The following is a 22,634-nucleotide window of genomic DNA, read 5'->3' as shown; positions in this document are numbered from 1 at the left end:
AGAGATTTAATGTCCATTGCAACAAATACTTAACATAATGTTTGGGGACTAGTTTTCTCCTTTAATCAACCTCCCACTTAGACTTCAAGAAACATTTTGTTACTTGAAGAATTTCTATTTTAGTGCATTTCTTTGTTTATGTGATAGAAGGCTTTGTTTGTTGTGAATGTTAATACTAATTATTGTTACATATAGTTTTCTTTTCTAAGAAGGAAATAAATGTATTTTAACAGGAATATAAGTATATGTAGAGTAAATTTCCAGCACTTTCAAAATCTGCAATAAATAACAATTAACTATGAAAAATCATGCAATTAAACATTTTACACCACTACTGATAATACAATTTGTTATAAACATAAAAGCAGTTTTACAAGTGGATTTTTGAACCCCACTGTATGTATAAGATGTAAAACTGTAAAACTAACTGGATCAACTTTAGGCATTCATTTTATAGAAGGATTTTTCCATAACTGACTCAAGCATTGAATTTAAGGCAAAATATGAGGCTGTGTTTGACTCCTCAAATGAGCTGAGGTGAATTGCTGTTTTGTTTTGTATTTTGTAGTGAAGGGAATCTGCATCTACCATCACATTAGACCAGCCATGCGGAAAATTGAAATCGCTAATACGTTGGGGGGTTTTACTTAGAAACTACCCACGGAGAGCTTTGAACAATATTGAGATGTGTCAAATTTGATCAGTTTCCTTTTATGCAAACCTGCAGCTGTGATAAGATCAAATAATAATAAAAAAAAAAGACTCAATCATGCAGGATGCCAGGAGAAAAAACGATTTTTAACAGACTAATGTTGTCTTGCTACAAACAAAATTAGATGTTCAAAATGAGCTCATATGTGGTAGGCTATCTCTCTCTCTCTCTCTCTCTCTCATATATATATATATATATGTTCATTTTTTTTCCTCATTAATGTACACACAGCACCCCATATTGACAGAAAAACACAGAATTGTTGACATTTTTGCACATTTATTAAAAAAGAAAAACTGAAATATCACATGGTCCTAAGTATTCAGACCCTTTGCTGTGACGCTCATATATTTAACTCAGGTGCAGTCCATTTCTTCTGATCATCCTTGAGATGGTTCTACACCTTCAATTGAGTCCAGCTGTGTTTGATTATACTGATTGGACTTGATTAGGAAAGCCACACACCTGTCTATATAAGACCTTACAGCTCACAGTGCATGTCAGAGCAAATGAGAATCATGAGGTCAAAGGAACTGCCTGAAGAGCTCAGAGACAGAATTGTGGCAAGGCACAGATCTGGCCAAGGTTACAAAAAAATGTCTGCTGCCCTTAAGGTTCATAAGAGCACAGTGGCCTCCATAATCCTTAAATGGAAGACGTTTGGGACGACCAGAACCCTTCCTAGAGCTGGCCGTCTGGCCAAACTGAGCTATCGGGGGAGAAGAGCCTTGGTGAGAGAGGTAAAGAAGAACCCAAAGATCACTGTGGCTGAGCTCCAGAGATGCAGTCGGGAGATGGGAGAAAGTTGTAGTAAGTCAACCATCACTGCAGCCGTCCACCAGTCGGGGCTTTATGGCAGAGTGGCCCGACGGAAGCCTCTCCTCAGTGCAAGACACATGAAAGCCTGCATGGAGTTTGCTAAAAAACACCTGAAGGACTCCAAGATGGCGATAAATAAGATTCTCTGATCTGATGAGACCAAGATAGAACTTTTTGGCCTTAATTCTAAGCGGTATGTGTGGAGAAAACCAGGCACTGCTCATCACCTGTCCAATACAGTCTCAACAGTGAAGCATGGTGAAGCATGGTGGTGGCAGCATCCAGGACGACTGGTTGCAATCGAGGGAAAGATGAATGCGGCCAAGTACAGGGATATCCTGGACGAAAACCTTCTCCAGAGTGCTCTGGTCCTCAGACTGGGCCGAAGGTTCACCTTCCAACAAGACAATGACCCTAAGCACACCGCTAAAATAACGAAGGAGTGGCTTCACAACAACTCTGTGACTGTTCTTGAATGGCCCAGCCAGAGCCCTGACTTAAACCCAATTGAGCATCTTTGGAGAGACCTGAAAATGGCTGTCCACCAATGTTTACCATCCAACCTGACAGAACTGGAGAGGATCTGCAAGGAGGAATGGCAGAGGATACCCAAATCCAGATGTGAAAAACTTGTTGCATCTTTCCCAAAAAGACTCATGGCTGTATTAGATCAAAAGGGTGCTTCTAACAAATACTGAACAAAGGGTCTGAATACTTAGGACCATGTGATATTTCAGTTCTTCTTTTTTAATAAATGTGCAAAAATGTCAACAATTCTGTGTTTTTCTGTCAATATGGGGTGCTGTGTGTACAATAATGAGGAAAAAAAATGAACTTAAATGATTTTAGCAAATGGCTGCAATATAACAAAGAGTGAAAGATTTAAGGGGGTCTGAATACTTTCCGTACCCACTGTATATCTCTCTCAGATATCTCTCTCTCTCTCTCTCTCAATTCAATTGAGCTTTATTGGCATGACTGTGTAAAATAGCACAATATTGCCAAAGCAATAGTAATATACAAACATATATGTAGATAAATAAAAGTGAACAATAAAAAAACAAAAAAAAAAACCATCTCTCTCTCTCTCTCTCTCTCTCTCTATATACGCATGCTCGCACACACACAGTTGCAGTCAGAAGTTTACAAACACCTTAGCCAAATACATTTAAACTCCTGACAATGAATCATAGAAAACATTGCCTGTCTTAGGTCAGTTAGCATCACTACTTTAGAAATATTTATTTCAGCTTTTAATTTCGTTCATCACATTCACAGTAGGTCAGAAGTTTACATACACTTTGTTAGTATTTGGTAGCATTGCCTTTAAATTGTTTAACTTGTGTCAAACGTTTTGGGTAGCCTTCTACAAGATTCTCACAATAAGTTTCTGGAATTCTGGCCCATTCCTCCAGACAGAACTGGTCTAACGGAGTCAGGTTTGTAGGCCTCCTTGCTTGCACATGCTTTTTCAATTCTGCCCACAAATTTTCTATCGGATTAAGGTCAGGGCTTTGTGATGGCCACTCCAGTACTTTGACTTTGTTGTCCTTTTGGGTCCAAAAGACCCATTTGCAACCAAGCTTTAACTTCCTTGCTGATGTCTTGAGATGTTGCTTCAATATATCCACATAAGTTTCCTTCCTCCTGATGCCACCTATTTTGTGAAGTGTACCAGTCCCTCCTGCAGCAAAGCACCCCCACAACTCGATGCTGCCACCCCCATGCTTAACGGTTTAGATGGTGTTTTTCGGCTAGCAAGCCTCACCCTTTTTCCACCACATATAATGATGGTCATTATGGCCAAATGGTTACATTTTTGTTTCATTAGAACAGAGGACATTTCACCAAAAAAGTAAGATCTTTGACCCCCATGTCTACCTGTTTCCTCCAGCATCTTCACAAGGACATTTGCTGTTGTGCTGGGATTGATATAAACTTTTCGCACCAAAATACGTTAATCTCTAAGAGGCAGAAATGCGTCTCCTTCCTGATTGGTATGATGGCTGCGTGGTTCCATGGTGTTGATACTTGCATACTATTGTTTGTACAGATAAACGTGGTACCTTCAGGCATTTGGAAATTTCTCCCAAGGATGAACCAGACTTGTGGAGGACCACGATTGTTTTTCTGAGGTCTTGGCTGATTTCTTTTGATTTTCCCATGATGTCAAGGAAAGAGGCAATGAGTTTGAAGGTAGGCCTTAAAATACATACACAGGTGCATATCCTAACAGAAGCTAATTGGCTAAATTTCTATAGACTTGACATAATTTTCTGGAATTTTCCAAGCTTCTTAAAGGCACAGTTAACTTAGTGTATTGTAACCTTATGACCCACTGGAATTGTGATATAGTCAATTAAAAGTGAAACAATCTGTCTGTAAACAATTGTTGGAAAATTACTTATGCCATGCACAAAGTAGATGTCCTAAACGACTTGCCAAAACTATAGTTTGCTAATATGTCTGTGAAATCACACACACACACATGTTTGGTTTCCATGTTTTATGGGGACTTTCCATAGACATAATGGTTTTTATACTGTACAAACTTTATATCCCATCCCCTAAACCTAACCCTACCCCTAAACCTCACAGAAAACTTTCTGTATTTTTACATTTTTAAAAAACATAATTTATTATGATTTATAAGCTGTTTTCCTCATGGGGACTGACAAAATGTCCCCACAAGGTAAAACATTTCGGGTTTTACTATCCTTATGGGGATATTTGGTCCCCACAAAGTTATAAATACACGCTCACACACACACTCTCTCTCACTCTCTCACTCTCTCTCTCTCTCTCTCTCTCGGAATAATGCACAGATTTTGCTTGTATGGAAAGAAATTGGTACTTTTATTCACCAAAGTGGCATTCAACTGATAACAATGTATAGTCAGGACATTAAAAACTTGAAAAATTACTATTACAATTTGACATTTTACATGAAACTACTTAAACTACTTCAAAGAGTTCTCATCAAAAATGATTTTTTGAAAGTGATGGTGTTATTTTCTACATCAGTAATGTCCTGAAAATACTTTGTGATCAGTTGAATGCCACTTTGATGAATTAAAGTACCAATTTCCTTCCGAAACAGCAAAATCTGCACATTATTCCAAACTTTTGGCTGCCAGTGTGTGTGTATATATTACATAATCACAAATAATATTGCTAATGTACTGGACAAAAAGCTGGGCCTCTGGTAGTTCTGTAACAAACAACAAAAGCTATTTTTTCAATGTAAATCTGAGTTTTTGTTCTAACCACAAAAGCGACAAGACATTTTGTTGACTGCTTGGTCTCTATTTTTTCTGTACCATTTTAGTCTGGTTACAATACAGTGTTATATTGTATAATTGCACATTCACATGCATTTTTCACGGCTGTACCCAAAAAAGGTTGTACATCTCGTGTGGCACTATTCTATTCTATTCTAGACATTATAAACTCAGACATAACAGGAAGTTGATGAGCAGCCTTTGTAAAGGTTTAACTGATAAAAAAGTATTACAAAAAGGCAATAAGTCATGATGCTGCAGGCCATAAATAGATCACAGTTCTCTTTTAATTTTTACTGAACAGCATGATCCTGAATGCTTCATTAGTTTCTTCACACAGTCAGCAATTTCCTTTATCTCTATTTACATTATGAACAAACATAGACTTACCTGAGCACCATGGGCTGCAGGGCCTGTGAGGCCAGTCGCTCAAACATCCTCTGCAGCGGTGGGTGGAGTGGGTGATCTTCATCTCCTAAAGCGCAGCTACAGCGCTGAAGCAGGCGTGAGTGCAGACCCGCCTCACACAGGATCTGCTGGTTCCTCTCTGAATGCACCAGCAGCTGCACGATGTTAGCAACTGCTAGCTGAAGGTCCAGAGCATGCTGAGGAGCAGAGTGAGGATGATGTGAGCTTCAGGCTCAGCTAAACACTCAAAGCAATCTTTATAGCAATTTAAAGCTGCAAAAATATTTGGCCATCTTACTAACCTCTCACACTTAACTCGGCATTAGAGCACACCCTCAAAAGATGTCAGCAAACCTACAGTAAATGGACTAAATGATTGCTGACTATGTTTTGATTCAGAGCCTATGTCTACAAATAAGCAGCTCATACCTCCGGCTGTTTGTCAGACGAAACGGAGGGTAGAAGGTCGAGCATTGCCAACACTGCTCCAGGGTGGATGACTACAGGGTCTGAAGAATGTTGAGATGGATTCGCCAAGTGCAGCTTTAGGTCTGTTAGGGCTTTACCGGGAGCAGAGTTGGATGAGCTGTGGTTGCCATGTCTATTTGGAAAAAGAGATCACTTAAATCACTCGTCTTAGGCTCAGTAATAAGTCTCAGTGTCTGGAATCTACAGCAGTGCAATAAAGCTTCATGAGTTATGCTATTCTTTTATGTATTTTTACTTTGTAGTTTCTACTTGGACAGCAATTTTGTTAATCAGTAGAATTTTTCGGTCAAAGTTAGACTTACTCTTAAATACAGCACAAAGATTTGAGAACATCAGCTTTGATATAATATTAATTATAAATCAAAACTCCCCGCAGAGAGCATGAGAAAAAGTAACAGGCTGAAAAAAAGGTGTCAGCACAACCAGAGGAGGACATTTTTGCAATTGCACGCTTTGGGTGTAAACAAAGTAGTTCAACATGGCAGATGAGGTAGTGCTGATGAGGAAAAAGAAAATATTTTGAAAACAAAGTTGATTAAGTAGAAGAAAAGTAAGATGAGAGGGATCTAATGAGAGGGAAATAAATACAGGACAGAAACACAAATATCAAGAAAGGCACGAGACAGATGGAGAGAAATAGGGATGGGCATTTTGTCTACTTGAGTACTTGAATGAAACATCAATTGGTATTTTGGGGTATTGTTTTTATTATTTGCCTATGTAAAGTCTGTATGTCTGGGTCTAGATGTTGTGCCATGTTTAACTTGTGACGGTATGCCAAGTTAAACGTACATACAAGTGTCAAGTGTTTTAAAAAATTGTCAAGACTCCAGCATTCTGTATCATTTAGTTGCGCTCCATCAAACCATTTTTGAAAGGAAGAATTCGTCCTATGATACAACACTCCAATACTCTAAGTGTTGAATGCTGTTACTGCCACAGAAAGAAAGCCACTGTGAACAGTGTTCATATAAATTGCTGTCTGATTAATCAGACACCAAGGTACCTCTGAAAATGACACAGAAACCAATCACAAAATTAAAACGAGGCCCCTTTCTAGTTTGAAGTTGAACGTCAAACAATTATTGAGTGATTCTCATGAAAGAAAATGTTCCCCAATCAATAAAAAAAGAAATCATGATTTTATAATTTGCATTAAAGAAAACGAAGCCTAATTTTTTTTTGCATTGTGACAATAACACTTAGACACATTTTAACCCCAGTTCACATTACTGTTACACATCTGGATGCTTTACATTAACTATTCCCATGTTTTTTTTTTATTATTAAAATAATTAAAGGCATACCAAGGCAGCACTACTATGATGTATGAATAATTTACAATTTAAATAATACATCATTTTCATTAACGAGAATATCATAATGACCATCTTTTCTCGCAATGCAGTAATGAGAATTGAGGATTAAAATGAGTGTAATTGTCATGAAATTAATCTCACAATGTAAAAAATCTTAATCGTCCCAAAATAGGCTTCATATTCTATATGCAAAATATAATAAATTTTTTATTTTGGAGTAAAATAGAACCAGGACATTTTCTTGACAGGTTTCATCAGAATAAACCACTTGGGTACTTGTACCCATTCCTGAAAAGAAAATTTTAATGAAGAGAGGGATAAAGAGGGGAAAAGTTGACTTAAGAAAGTGAGAGGAAAATTGAGTGGAAAATAAATTCTCTGATCAGCATATAGTAGGAAAAAAAGGAAAAGACAGGGAGAAAAGGAAGAGGTGGCAGAAGGCAGTACCTCTTCCTGGCGATTGCTGGAGTGCCCCAAGGAGAGGGCAGTGAGGTCTCGTGAGTCAAGCAGGGAGGCACCTGCTCAGCACGACTACACGATGAACACATAGAGTCACGACCCAAAAATCAACATACAGATAGATCCAACATTCACACAGCCATCCACAAAAACCCGCATGTGCAGCCAGGCAATGCCAGAGGTTACAAGAGAAAAAGAAACGAGATAGAGTGAGAAAGGAAAGCAGTTAGTTTCTCATGGCATGGCACGTAGAACTTATCAGATGAACTAAAGATCATGCTAATCTAAAACAGACATAAGTCCATAACACAGCTACCATTAGATGGAATGTAAAGGCCTCTACAACTCTTTTGAAAGTAATGACATCTGATAATGTTTCATTAATGACAACTACACACTATTAGAGTGTAGTCAGAGGAATTCATACTAAAACACATTGACCCTTTGAATCAATCAAGAAAAAACCTGTAAAATGAGTATCCACACCTGTCAAATGAGTCTGTGGCCATCTTGTATAGGTAAATGAACAGCTTGCTGCAGTGTTTGAGTGTGGGACACACGTTTTCTGCAGGCATGATCTCATCCTCCAATAATCGTTGGAATGGTTGGGCATTTGAGGGGAACACGGTCACTGGTCCAACTTTTTTAGCATCAGAAAAACAACCCAACAGTCGCACTGCATCGGCCAGCTTCTCGTACTGGATCTCGGTGCGAAAGAATTGCGAGTTGGCTGGTTCGTAACGCATGGCTGCTGTTAGTGTGCAGAAAACAGTGTTTAGAAGTTCAAAGACTTTGTTCTGGTTGACCTTCTCCCAACCGCTGACAGGTGGAGAACAGAGACAACGCTCCATGGCAACCAGCAGTGAGGTCACATACACAAAGCCGCCGACCTTGCGGAAGACGGTGCGTGTACGGTGGCTCTCACGCAGCACAGTAAGTAAAGCCTAAAGTTAAAGAGAAACAATGAACAGGTTTGTTAAGTTAATTCAAATGAACAAAGACCTCATGAAATCAAATTTGGAGTTTTGTGGCTTTTAGTCAATGTCTAATAGCTTGGACCAAAGCCGTGGGTTCATGGCTGTGATGTAACTAAAGCTTGTTGGTAAAAAAAAAAAAAAAAAAGTCCTTCAATACATTACACTCGAACTTCCTGTTTCAATATAAAATCTATCAACACAGGAAATAAAACTGCTTTTTTCAATTGATGTCATGGGGCATTTCAATTATGTGGATTAAAAGTTAATCATGAAATAAAATGTTCCTAACCCCATTTATGTAAATATGATGAAAAAAAAAGGTGTCCTTTGCATCACAAAAGTGAAGTGAAGTGAAGTTTGCTAGAGTAATGAATGTGCCTTTTCACCCGCAATATGTCAGTTTTGAGCTGTAGCTCTGTTGATGGTGCGGAGTGCATAAGGCCCAGCAGCGTGCCCATGTCATCATCTCCAGACGGCGACAGCACCAGCTGCTGAATGATCATTAGAGCATGCTCACGACACTGACGGTACTTCACGATGTTGTGTACACATCGCGCACCTCCAAACTCACGGAACAAACCTAAGAGTGAGATAATTTGATGATTTTATTGTTAGACATAGATGTTAAATGTACAGCCATGGCCAAATGTATTGCCAGTGACATACATTTTGTGTTTCGCAAAGTTTGCTGCTTCAGATGTTGTGGTGCTGATTCACATTGTTTCTAGATTATAGTTCAGAGTGATCAGATGCATTTTAAAGAATTGCAAAAAGCTTCATTGGCCAAAAACAATTAACTATATCACCAAAACCCAAATTTCACTGTTTTTAGGCCCTGGCACAAAATGACCAGCAAACATCATTTCACTAATCATATCAGCTGCACCTGGGAAAGTGTGAATGAGTACTAGTCAGGTGAAATCATTCTATCATTTTGATTGGATGATAAGAGCAGACTGATTGCAATATAAGGAGGGAAGAAGTGCTTCCAATCATTGTGTTCTTGTAAGCAATGGTTATCTCCAGTGAAATACGTGCAGGCATCATTGCTTTGCATCAAAATGGCCTCAAATGCAAGGAAATTGCTGCAAAGAATATTGCACATGAAAGAAGATTACCGGATCATCAAGAACTTCAAGGAGAGAGTTTAAATTGCAGTGAAGAAGGCTTCAGGACGTCCCAGAGTGTCCAGCAAGTGCTAGGACCGTCTCCTACTGAGGAGTCAGCTACGCGTCACCACCATTGCAGGGCTTGCTAAATATTGGCAGCAGGTGGGTGTGAGTGCATCTGCGTGCACAGTGAGGCAAAGACTTTTGGACAATGGCCTGCTGTCAAGAAGGGCAGCAAAGAAGCCACTTCTCTCCAAGAAAAACATCAAGGACAGACTGAAATTCTGCAGGAAGTACAAGGATTGGACAAAAAAAAAAGACTGGTGCAATGTTATTTTCACTGATGACACCCCCTTTCAACTGTTTGGGACTGTAAAATCGATTGTCCAGAGAAGAAAAGATGAACGCTACCATGAGTCCTGTGTCATGTCAACAGTGAAGCATCCTGAGACCATCCATGTGTGGGGTTGTTTTTCATCCAAGGGAGTGGGATCGCTCATTATTCTGCCCAAAAACACTGCCATGAATAAAGAATGGTATCAAAACCATCGCAAGAGCAACTTCTCCCAATTACCAAGGAGCACTTTGATGATGATCCGTGCACTTTTCAGCATGATGGAGCACCATGTCACAAGGCAAGAGTGATAATGAAGTGGCTCGGAGATCATTACATTGAAATTTTGGATCTGTGGGCAGGCAACTCCTCGGATCTTAATCCCACAGAGAACCTGTGGTCAATCCTCAAAAGGCAAGTGGACAAACAGAAGCCCACAAATTGTGATACATTCCGAGCACTTAAAAGGCAAGACTGGATCGCCCAACATCAGTAAGACTTTGGCCCAGAAGCTGATATCCAGCTTGTCAGAGGGAATTGCAGAGGTTTTGAAGAACAAGGGTCAACACCGTAAATATTGACTCAGCATATATTGAATGTTTTTGCCAATAAAAGTTTTTAAAACTTATGAAATATATATCATTGTTTTCCAGTATACCATAGAAACATGTAAAAAGAAAATCTACAAATACTGAAGCAGCAAACTTTGCAAAACACAAAATGTATGTCAGTGCCAATACTTTTGTCCATGGCTGTACATATTAAATACATCAGGACAGTATTTGGCTACACCCAGTTGAACCCAATGGTAATGCCCAATTTGGAACACTTAAGTAATTTGGCAACTCTTTACAATTAGGTTCAATTTGTTAACATTAGTTAACATGAACTAACAATGAATAATAATTTTACAGCATTTAATAATATTTATAGCTTTTAATGTTAATTTCAACATATAGTAATACATTTTTAAACTCAAAAGTTGTGTATGATAACATTAGTTAATGCAATATGATCTAACATGAACGAACAATGAACAATTGTATTTTTATTAACTGACTTTAACAAAGATTAATAAATGTTGTCAAAATATATTGCACTGTTAGCTCGTGAACATAATGAATTAACTAATGTTAACGAATGGAACCTTACTGTAAAGTGTTACCAGTCATTTTTTGCACTGAAATCTAATTGGCTAACAATGCATGAGAGCATCTGTGAGAGTGAGTGTTGAGAGACTGGGAAGCAGACATGATAGTGAATGGAAATTATTACAAAGCTAATGTTAAGAGCATAGCCTGACTCAGCAGTAAGATTGAGACTACTGCAGGGCCTGTGGGCAGAGTTTTAAGGAATATTCCAGGTTAACTACAGTACTTTAGCCATATCAAGTAGTCTAAATGATTTTCTGTATGCCACATATGTAGTCAATCACCACAGGAAATGTTGACTACTCCCTCCTCATTTTGTAAAAAAGGCAAAATGGGTATATACTAATGCACTTAGCCTAAAGCCTAGAGGGCAAGTGTACAAAAGGGTTTAAAAAGTGAAATTCTTTGTTAGAGAACTTATGAATTATTCAGTACAAATATTTTTTTCTTTCTGTAACATTGTCTTAATCGGCCTTTTGATGTGATACTTGGTGGGACTTTTCTAAGTGGATGAAACTACAGGTTCTGCATACCGGCATAATATCCTGAGGGTGGAGTTTACTCCATGCAAATAGTGCTTCATGGATAGTTTTGTCAGATCCCTTCCTGGTCTCGTGGATGGATATTGAGATAAAGTTGCATGGTTTAATTAGCCATTATATGGTTTATCACAACAAATTTGCCCCCGTACGCTTGAACCATAAATGCAGGAACACCTGCTATTAGAATTATACCAATAGAACAATGCCAGTGAACGAGAAATAAAGCTGAAACCAAAATAGAAAGAGATGTACACAGTCATCTTAATAATTGTTTTTTCCGGGGGCCTCATTTTCTGTCTCTCAAGCTCAGAGTGAGCTAGCTAAGAGGAAGAGACAGCCAGTGACAGCAAAACTACTGAGTCAGTCTAAATTCCAGCCTCCGTGTATTGCCTGCAATTTCCTCTTTCAAAAAAAATAAATCCTCCTCAGAACAATTGATCATCACTTCAATCTGCTTTGATATCAATGTCATACATTCATTAAAAAATCCCACTCCAGAAAACATTCACAAAGACTTGCCTGCATTGGTGTTCGAGCCTTGCAAAAGGACTGTGAGTGTCTCCATGACAAGCCATGCAAGCTGCTTTTGCTCTTCCGCCACATTGTTCTTTGCATCGCCTGCCCACAAAGAGAGGGAACAGTCCATAAAGACAGATATTATTTGTACAGCCATATCAAATATTGCTTGTATGAATTGCTAATGAGTTCTGATACCTTCAAAACACAGCATGCTAATCAAAAAACTTCTAGGCACACACATATACAGTTGAACTCAAAGTTTACATACACCTTAGCCAAATATATTTAAACTCAGTTTTTTACAATTACTGATATTTAATCGTAGAAAACATTCCATGTCATAGGTCAGTTAGGATCACTATTTTAAGAATCTGACATTTCTGAAAATGCCACAACTATGTAACAAGATACACACCATTGTGTCACGTCTTGGTTTAAACAACAATAAAAGTAATATCTATTACACAAATAGACAAGAAAATTACAGTGATTATTTAATATGCTGTCTCAGACTGGAGAGGAGTTTGTGGAGGGGGTTAATTAGGGGTCTGACTCTGGCTCAAACATTCTTCCGGTTATAATTTTTTTAACCATCCGAAGTTTTCAAAACAACCACAGACGCATGTAATGGTTGGGGCATTTACACTTAACCACATTTAAAGGTGTTACCCAATCACAGCAATGGCCATTTACACTGAAGTCTTCAAGAACACATGCCCCAAAAAATGGAGCATTTGAATCAGAGGCACAAAAACTTGATAGAAAATAACCAACTATTCCTAAATTATGACTATTTTTTATGAATAAATAAATAAATAAATAAATATCACACTAACATTATAAGTGGACCTCAAGGAACATTATAAAATTAAATAAAAATCCAATTCATGACACCTTTAATATACTGTAGTTACACTATGGCACTGGATAATTACCTTATTCATGTGCAATTATATTTACAGGGTGCTTAAAAGTACTACAAAGAAAATCATGGCACTACCATGGTATAAGACCAAAAAAACATGATAGTACCATGGTACATGCCAAACAAACCTTGGTATTACCATGTTAATTTTTGTTAGCATAACTGTGCTTTCATTTTAAATGGCAAAGATAATTAGAAGTCTTACCCTGCTCGCTCTGGGCTTGAGTTGGGTCTTTCAACAGTGCTGCATATTTGTGGAGCAGGTTAACTAGCACTTCAAGCAGTCCAACTTCACGGAAGACATCACTGAAGACAGAGTGGTGGCGTCCAAGCTTGAGAAGAGTGCGAGTAGCTGTGATGCTGCATCCGTAGGAAGTGCTTGACTTTAACAGCACACTAACACTAAAAAGCTCTTTGCATGGTACGTAATTGAGTCCAAAGACAACAAACTCTAGCAGTTCAAAGTACTTGGACTGCACTTCAGGCAGCTTTGCTATTCGCTCTGCAATCTGCGAAAGCGTATGTTGTGCCTCTAAGATGAAATAGTTGGCGTAGTCGGCTGCATAGATGTTGGCGATGGCTTCGAGGATCATTCGTGCCAACCGACCACTCTTGGCCTTCAAGAAGGCATTCTGAAGCACAGAAAAGGCCTGTATGTTCTTGACTGTATGGCCTGAAACGAGAAATCCATATATTGTAAAAAACAAACAAAAAAATAATCTACTTTGCATTGATCTGCGCCTAGCCTTTACTACATTTGATCTGTCCCTCTATAGACTTTGGCAACGTCACAGCCTATGACACAGTCACAAAAAAGAACGTTTTGATCAGTGAACCAAACCTGTAGTTAGCTGACCCAACAGTCCTCAAAAGTTAGCGATCACCATTCAATTGTCTGGTTAAGCTAAAACAAATGTTGTGCTGGGCTGTGGCTGTCAAAATTGCAAAGACAAAAACAGAGGGATTCACTTTTATCGGATTCCATCAACAGAGCTGACTGGACTGATGAGATAATTTCCAACTAATGACTTTGCATTGAACTTCTTATTACAGGTATGATCCAAACTCATACCATTATAATAATATTAAAGCCAAGAATATTTCTGTATTTATGATGTCTGAGTTGTACTATCGTTTAATCGATGATTTTAACTTGCGGTGTTACTAGCAATTAGGGGCGTAACGGTTCTCGGTAAAAAATCTAACCATATTCGCCACCCACGATTTAGTATGCATTTGCACTGCGGTACACAGTTTCAAGAAAACAAAGTGTCAAATAGACAAGCACAGTTACAACCTCTGCTAATGCATCTGAATGGCTCTGTAGATGGACAGTTTTTCACGTGGGTCAACTTGATGACATCACAGTTCTACATGCGTGTTGTGTGTAGTTGAAAATAGCAAGCAGAGAAAACAGGTCACTGATCAAGAACCATGCATTATTCAAGTCTCCTGTCTAGGAACATATTCTTTTTGCAATCAATTACAACAGCGATGGTCAAAAAACATTTACAAAACTGTGACTGTTTGCAATCATTTAGACCGACATCACCCCGGGAAAGCACAGAGCCAAAACTAAACACAGTCCCTTCCGTTTTAAGCAGGTACTCGTTGCTAATTCGGACAGACACAAAACAATAAATTAAGAGATTGGGGTGTTCATTGCAAAAGTTATGTTGCCTTCCTTGGTTGATGAAGATTTGGTATTTCAGCATATGATAAATACACCTGAGCCGCATTACAAAATACCTTTTATATCCATCTTAATATGGTTATTCTTTCGATAGTGATGTGCAGTTTCCGAATGGTGAATATCTGTCAAGTTGAGTTTGAAATGCACTTTATGTTGATGCATGTAGCATAATAATGCAGGTATTATGTTAATGTTGATTTAATAATGAGATAAAAAAAAATAAAAAAAAGTTTTTTTTTAGTTAAGGACCCTAATGAAAATGTAACATGGTTTTACTAATACTGTAACCTTGACTGTAACAACCATTACTACTGTCACCATGTTTTTTTTTTTTTTTTTTAGCAGAAATCATGTTTTTTTAATTACCCATGATTCTACAACAGTAATACTGTATGTTCCATATACTGTAATAACCATGTATGATTCTTTTGTGGTTACTATGATGACAAATACCATGGTCAAACTATGGTTACAATAGTAAAACCATTGTGATTTTTAGAAAGGGAAGTGTTTAGCAAATAGAGTTAGTATTTTTACTTTGGTTTTGGCAGTCATCTTTTTTTTTTCTGAACACACCGAACCTGTGACCAAATAATTGTGATACAAAAAGAACTGTAAGAAATGTGAACTGTTATACCCCTACTAGCAGGTGTACTAGTAGTCCCAAACATAGCTAGCTTTGAACCTGATGGCTAATTTAATTGAATATTATCTTTTGGTGATAATTAAAGGAGCTAGCACTAAATGTCTGATCTGTCACATCGAACACAACAGCTTGCCGACATTCTGCCACTACTCATTGAGCATGCGCTGCAATATTTGGGATTGGTCTATTGCTGGCATCACAAATGTTAGGAGATATAATTTAGCATTTAACATTTTTACTACTGATGACTCTGAGACTATGCATCAAACTAGAGTTTATAAAAAGCATGGAGTGTGTAACATCCCATGATTGTAGAGCAAAATAACAAGTCAGCCCTATAATCCTGCACCTTAAAACACATTCTTGTGCATTCATCCTTTATGCACTCTAATGCTGGTTGCATAAAAATGCCACACCACAACATAGGGAATAAACTGCTTCTTGGCTTGTTGGAAAAGAGAAAGTCTTGATGCGACTGGATGCATAAATATTATCTGGCACCATTATTTTAATTATAGCATTTAATGGCTCTTGGCAAGGCATAAGACAAGGCAAACAAATAACCTAACCAGATTACACAGTAGGTGTCTGCTGTTTGCCTCCTTCTGTCCAATTAATGCCATTTAAAACCAGTGAACACTAATGTTTTAATTCTCCCTCAGAAACAGCAGGCCATTCTACTCCCTCTGTGTGATTAAAAGTGCAATCTAAATGCTTAGGGGAGAAAGGAAATACAGATGAGGAGGTTAATAAGTGAAATGAAGATGCAAAGCGGACGAATATTGCTAATCTCACTCAATGGGTTCGACAACCATTGATTACAGCTAGGTTAATTCATATGCAAGCTCATAAAGGGTTCGTTCCGCCTAAAATGATTTTTTTTCTGTAATTAACTCAGCCTTGTGTCATTCCAAGCCTAGAAGACTTTCTTTCTTCTGGGTTACATAAGAGGAGAAGCCGTTTTCTTTCCATACAATGAAAGTGAATGGGGACTGAGGCTGTCAGTCTCTAACATTTTGCTTAACATCTCTTTTTTGCATTCCACAGAAGAAAGACATAGGGAAAGAATTTTCATTTTTGGGCAGTGCATCCTTCCTTGAAAAGGATTTCAGTTGAGTCTCTCGCTATTAAAAAAAAAAAAGAAGAGGAATCTTCATCTGTATAACAAGGAATCTTCATCTAAAAAAGGACAGCATAGCTAAATGACATTGTCTAGTCTAGTTTAATTTGTAGAATAACATACCTAAATGGGAACCAAGAAAAGAATGCCAAATGCTGTAAAAATGTCAATTAATGCAGAATAGAAGCACCAAAACTATTTATACTTTAGTATTTTACCAATGCTTGGATTGTTAAGCCTCAACATAGTAAACATGCCAGCTGAATGTTTGTAAAGACCTCCATTTTTCAATGTTTCCAGACCAAAGTTCAACATACAAAGGAATTTCACATCACCCATTCACTTTCACACCCAGCTGTGCTGTGACATAAAAAGTGACATAAATATCATTTAACAGAGGGCTGACCTTTCCCAGAAGGTTGTGGTACCACAAAACCTGGAAGCAGGAAGGGTGCTCCGGTGGTGAGACCAGCTGGTTTCAGCTCACTAACACCATATGTGGTCAGAGCGGTCACCAGGTTCACCAGGTCCTTTAGAGCATCTTTGGATTCATCCTCTTTGGCCTGCTCCAACCTAGGAGATACAATACATATTCCAGAGGATTATCACAACTGTTCAATCATATCAGAATGGATAGCACTATTAGGCTTCCCAATCATTTCAAGGCAGAATTTTCCAGGACATTTCCAGAACATTTTAAAGGAATGTGCACATGAGATCATAATGTATATTGTGGTTATTGGATGGTTATTTTTCTGAATTATGTATTTGACAGTTTAACAAAATTGTATTACCAAAATGGTGTTTACTCTAATGAATTAATTCAAACTTGAGTCAAATTAAAATGTAATTATTTAAATTTTTCAACATACCTTGCAATATTGTTTTATCAAATGATGCTCTTTTATACAAAATGCTCACAGTACAATCCGAAACAACAAATGAAATCACAAATGTGAAATATTGCCTTGTAATTATTATAATTTAATTACATGTGCAGTAAACATTACATTTCTATACAGTAGTAATATATTGTTGTCTTTTTTGTTTTGCCATTTCACACATCCATTTAAATCAAGCTTTTATTTTTTGAGTTTAATTAGTTTTTGACAGTAGTTTCTCACCGCCAGATAAGCAGTTTGCTACATGGCCCAGTGTGATTACTAAATCCCAAAAAGTTGTGATTTTGTGAGTAAGAAAAAATCCTTATTGCTGAGCCCTGATTAATACTGAATCTAAAAAACAATACATTTGTTGGTGCAATGAATAATCCCGGATCAAGTACCTGATCATAAGATCTATGAGGAAGGTGTAGCCCTGACACATGCGGAAGTCATCTAGCAGTGTCTGTGAGACATCACTTGAGTCCTTCAAAAAACAGGAGAGCCCAGCAAACATCTCCACAATCTCCAGAGGGGAGAGGTCATCTGATTGCTGCATGTTCTGGATACACGTCGACAAACACTCTTTCTCTGTAAAAGATCCAAAATATAATTTGTCATGTTGCTCGTGCAGTATCTGAGATGTTTTAACTTTGGCAGGGCATTTGGATTAAACCAATAAACACCATAACAAATAACTAAGTATTGAGATTCTTTCATTAACTGCAAACCAACACCACAGATTAAACTGACCTCTAAAAATACTAAATGCACAATTGTAAATGTAAATGGTTATGTAAGGTTAAAATGTTGCTAGGGTTCATAAGATGCCAGCAGCAAAACAATGTCAGTTTTATGCATCCATGCACAGTGGAAGAAGCAATTAGGCCCAATCAGAAAGCTTCAAAGACAAATCATCAGTACAATTTACCATGGATATACTTGACAACATTGACGCTGAGTCCGTGTCGAGAGATGGTAGTGAGCACCTCTCCAGCGCTCTTTCTCCAGGGCAGGTTGTGGGGTGGGCACCAGGAGGTGATGGCACTGAAGAGCAGCTGTAGATCATCCTTTTGGGCCAACTCCTCAGCTGGAGACACAAAACTGCACAGCTTGACGAGGATCTGAGCAGAACAAAACAGGAAACAAATCACTAAATGTTCAATGAGTGAGTAATACATAATGATTATGATTCGCTACTAATTAGAAGGACAAAATGTTCAACTATATTAACTCTTATAATTAAGCTCATTATTAATCTCCTTGTCATTATTAGACATTTTATTAGCATTCTAACAGAAAATTACTACATTTCCTAATTAGCAAATATTAAATGAAATCGCAAAGAGCATGTTTTATAGGTATTTTGGAGGAGAAAATTCTGTTGCAAAGTTTACACAGACCTGGACAAAGACTTTCTGCAGAAGAGCTCTGCGGTCTGCCAGAGGAAGCTCAGTCTGGGTGGCAGCAGGAACCTCGGGCATGTGGGGCAGGTCAAAAAACAAGTACAGACATTTTACCAGCGTGGAGGGCACCGACATGGTCGTCATACAGTCCACTGTTTTCTTTAGAAACACAGACAGGAAAGATTAGGTAAGATTAGAAAGTCAGGTTTTCTTAATGGAAACATTTTCATGCATGTAATAAAGCAGTCTATGGAGCAAGTAGTGACAGACCACTATATTGGCAGTTTGATGGCCATTTTGAAAAGAAAAAGTAAATGTTACCTACTGCTCATCTCGGTTCTAAAATCAACAAACATCATCTACAATTTCTGTTTTTATTTTTTGGGGAGAATTCTCAGTGAATATTGTATTCATTTAAATTCAGTAATTTTGAGTCATCTCATTTGTTGCTATTAAGTTGTATCACATATATACCACTGAAACTATATTGTTCAACTAACTACTTATAAGTAGTAATTAACTTAATCAACTAAAATAAACACTCTGTGGCTATGAACATGAAAAGCGAGTGGAAAAAGTGTGAATAGATGCTGCCAAAATAAACACAACAGTGAAGTGCTGATGAAAATAGGCTATTACTGTACATAAATTGGGTATTTCCATAATATGTACAAGTGTTTTTGTCTAAGGCCAATCATTATTAAATCCTGAAAACCATAAATGGGAGACTGGTGATGTCATTCCTCAGCTCTAAAGGGATGGATGTGACTGAAACAAAGTCTTGGCTCTGACACTAATCACAGCAGGATCCTGAGAATGTTGCCACAAACATTGATGGAAGAGGATAAAATCCCATCAACTGCTTTTACAGAGTACTGGAAAAAGATAGGACTCAGCTCAAGCTGGCATATAATTCACACTATATTCCCTATAGTGCACTTTATGGCATGTCTGCATTTTTTGTAGTGTTTTCCAAATTCTAAAAGAACAACATCAATCCAACATAGTTAACCCTTTTATACCACTCTAATTTATAGTTTAAAACAAATGTAAAATCTGAAATGATCTCATCATTTGGCAACAGAAATCTGAAGGCAGTAAATGCAATCAAACTTGCATTTCTTTTCCCAAATATTTCTGTCAAAAGTTAGAATTGTTAATTGATCTGTTAAGAGGAATAGGAAGAGTTACTTACAATTCCCATCCCTAGATATCTGCCATTCACAATAAAAGGAATAGCAAATCAGTGAAGGACAAATTTCAGATGAAGCGCTAGACTTGACCCTCTTTTATCACAGATACATTCTGAATCAGTGAACCTGTTTACGTGCTCTTAAGAAAAAGTTTGCAGTAAGCACTGTTTTGAAACGACGCAAACACGAACGCTGTTTTCCTTACGACGTATAAGTGTGCTTGGGGAATACTGGAGTATGAACATAAGAGGGAAACCCCACTATTGCAGCACAATATGGCTGCAGGCACGATGAAAACACAACAACAACTGTAAAACATTTGGAAATAAAGCGAAGCAACAGGAAACAAAAAGTAGCTAAGTCTTCGATGTCATGGTTGTTATTTGCGTCAATGTTGGGGGAGAATTACATTTTATCACCTTAGTTGTGGAGAAATAGGCTTACAGACCGAGCCACATGCACATATTATATATTACATGGGTGTAATAAGTAAACCATTAACACAGTGCATGTGAACGCACACCATTTTCACATCTTAAGCAGCTTTTTCTCAACAAACAGCTTTCTAGTGTTCATTTAGTGTTCAGTGTGCACTATCTACCACTTAACTTTCTATCGTGCAAAAAAAAATCCTCACATTAGGTAAGAAAAAGATAAATCTATTATTACAATTCCAAAGCAGACAGTGAGGTGCAGCCAAAGAATTCCCACAGTGCCAAAAGGGCACGTCTTACAATACTGTCACATTAACTGCTTTCATCATAATGAGACAGCATTATCAAAAGGAAAAGATTCCGAATTTATGCATTTTAATTCAAAGAAACAAACTATGTCCAAAGAAATAAATCATATCACTACTCTGCAAACATAAAACACTCTAATTAGGAAAACATATTGCCTCTTTAATTCAAATAAGAGTCTATGAGAAAAGGTCACATTGATTAAGCCTACTAGGCAAAGGAAACCATGATCCATGTGTGAGAGAATTTGGAAACACAGTTGGACTCCACAAAGCATGAGATTTTGTCTCTGTTATGGCAGACGGTCGAGGCTCGGAATGGCTCTCTCTGTGGTTGTTTGCCTAAACACTGCTAGCAGACAGCGTTGTCTGGGGTCAAGTACAAATTGCACCAACAGCCACTAAATGATAATGTCAGACACAGAAAAATACCACCTGACAAGAAGTCAATAGAAAGGGGGGAAAAGCTGGAGGACTTCTCACAGACCGTCAACGCAAGTTATTGCAGAAAAAAGATGAGACAAGAGAAACTGCATCTATGAGGGTGAACTGAGGGTGCATTGGGAATGTTGAGCATGAAGGGTATCCTTATATAGAGAAAAGAAAAGACCTTTGTTATTTCCAAGGGCCGGTGGTGTTGCCAGGAACACCACTTTTTGTCTCCAACTCACAGCTTGGAATACAAACATATTTCACCCCTCAAAAACGTGTTGCACCTCTCAAAACCACAGACGCTTGCCTGGAGAGATGGTGCATGCCCAATTAATTTTGGCAATCCATTATAAACGGTGCCATACCAATATTATATTTATTTGAAGAGATAATGTTTCAGATAGTGGAAATGTGTTGGTATATTAGAGTGGTGTTGGCTCGATGTACAGAGTAGCATGGAGATAATATCAGCAGCTAGAAAAGTGCAAAGTGCTTTCATTATACACTCACCTAAAGGATTATTAGGAACACCATACTAATACTGTGTTTGACCCCCTTTCACCTTCAGAACTGCCTTAATTCTACGTGGCATTGATTCAACAAGGTGCTGAAAGCATTCTTTAGAAATGTTGGCCCATATTGATAGGATAGCATCTTGCAGTTGATGGAGATTTGTGGGATGCACATCCAGGGTACGAAGCTCCCGTTCCACCACATCCCAAAGATGCTCTATTGGGTTGAGATCTGGTGACTGTGGGGGCCATTTTAGTACAGTGAACTCATTGTCATGTTCAAGAAACCAATTTGAAATGATTCGAGCTTTGTGACATGGTGCATTATCCTGCTGGAAGTAGCCATCAGAGGATGGGTACATGGTGGCCATAAAGGGATGGACATGGTCAGAAACAATGCTCAGGTAGGCCGTGGCATTTAAACAATGCCCAATTGGCACTAAGGGGCCTAAAGTGTGCCAAGAAAACATCCCCCACACCATTACACCACCACCACCAGCCTGCACAGTGGTAACAAGGCATGATGGATCCATGTTCTCATTCTGTTTACGCCAAATTCTGACTTTACCATCTGAATGTCTCAACAGAAATCGAGACTCATCAGACCAGGCAACATTTTTCCAGTCTTCAACTGTCCAATTTTGGTGAGCTCTTGCAAATTGTAGCCTCTTTTTCCTATTTGTAGTGGAGATGAGTGGTACCCGGTGGGGTCTTCTGCTGTTGTAGCCCATCCGCCTCAAGGTTGTGCGTGTTGTGGCTTCACAAATGCTTTGCTGCATACCTCGGTTGTAACGAGTGGTTATTTCAGGCAAAGTTGCTCTTCTATCAGCTTGAATCAGTCGGCCCATTCTCCTCTGACCTCTAGCATCAACAAGGCATTTTCTCCCACAGGACTGCCGCATATTGGATGTTTTTCCCTTTTCACACCATTCTTTGTAAACCCTAGAAATGGTTGTGTGTGAAAATCC

General features: G+C 38.2%; 1 protein-coding gene across 1 annotated transcript in view; it reads right to left on the bottom strand.

Annotated features, from left to right (window-relative positions):
* LOC127622645 (WD repeat and FYVE domain-containing protein 3-like) overlaps nucleotides 1–22,634 on the bottom strand; it is a 102,518-nt gene that overhangs the window by 68,495 nt on the left and 11,389 nt on the right. The window contains exons 4-13 of the mRNA XM_052096665.1: nucleotides 18,788–18,949; nucleotides 18,316–18,508; nucleotides 17,789–17,975; nucleotides 16,910–17,076; nucleotides 13,250–13,717; nucleotides 12,120–12,218; nucleotides 8,851–9,044; nucleotides 7,974–8,431; nucleotides 5,650–5,821; nucleotides 5,203–5,417 (exon numbers count right to left, since the gene is read on the bottom strand). Coding sequence (XP_051952625.1) covers nucleotides 5,203–5,417; nucleotides 5,650–5,821; nucleotides 7,974–8,431; nucleotides 8,851–9,044; nucleotides 12,120–12,218; nucleotides 13,250–13,717; nucleotides 16,910–17,076; nucleotides 17,789–17,975; nucleotides 18,316–18,508; nucleotides 18,788–18,949 — 2,315 coding nt within the window. The remainder of the gene's footprint in view (nucleotides 1–5,202; nucleotides 5,418–5,649; nucleotides 5,822–7,973; nucleotides 8,432–8,850; nucleotides 9,045–12,119; nucleotides 12,219–13,249; nucleotides 13,718–16,909; nucleotides 17,077–17,788; nucleotides 17,976–18,315; nucleotides 18,509–18,787; nucleotides 18,950–22,634) is intronic.

The sequence above is a fragment of the Xyrauchen texanus genome, chromosome 3, assembly GCF_025860055.1.
Source record: "Xyrauchen texanus isolate HMW12.3.18 chromosome 3, RBS_HiC_50CHRs, whole genome shotgun sequence".
In the NCBI taxonomy this organism is placed as follows: Eukaryota; Metazoa; Chordata; class Actinopteri; order Cypriniformes; family Catostomidae; genus Xyrauchen; species Xyrauchen texanus.
The sequence above is the reverse complement of the archived record's forward strand: the minus strand, read 5'-3'. Positions and strand labels throughout refer to the sequence as shown.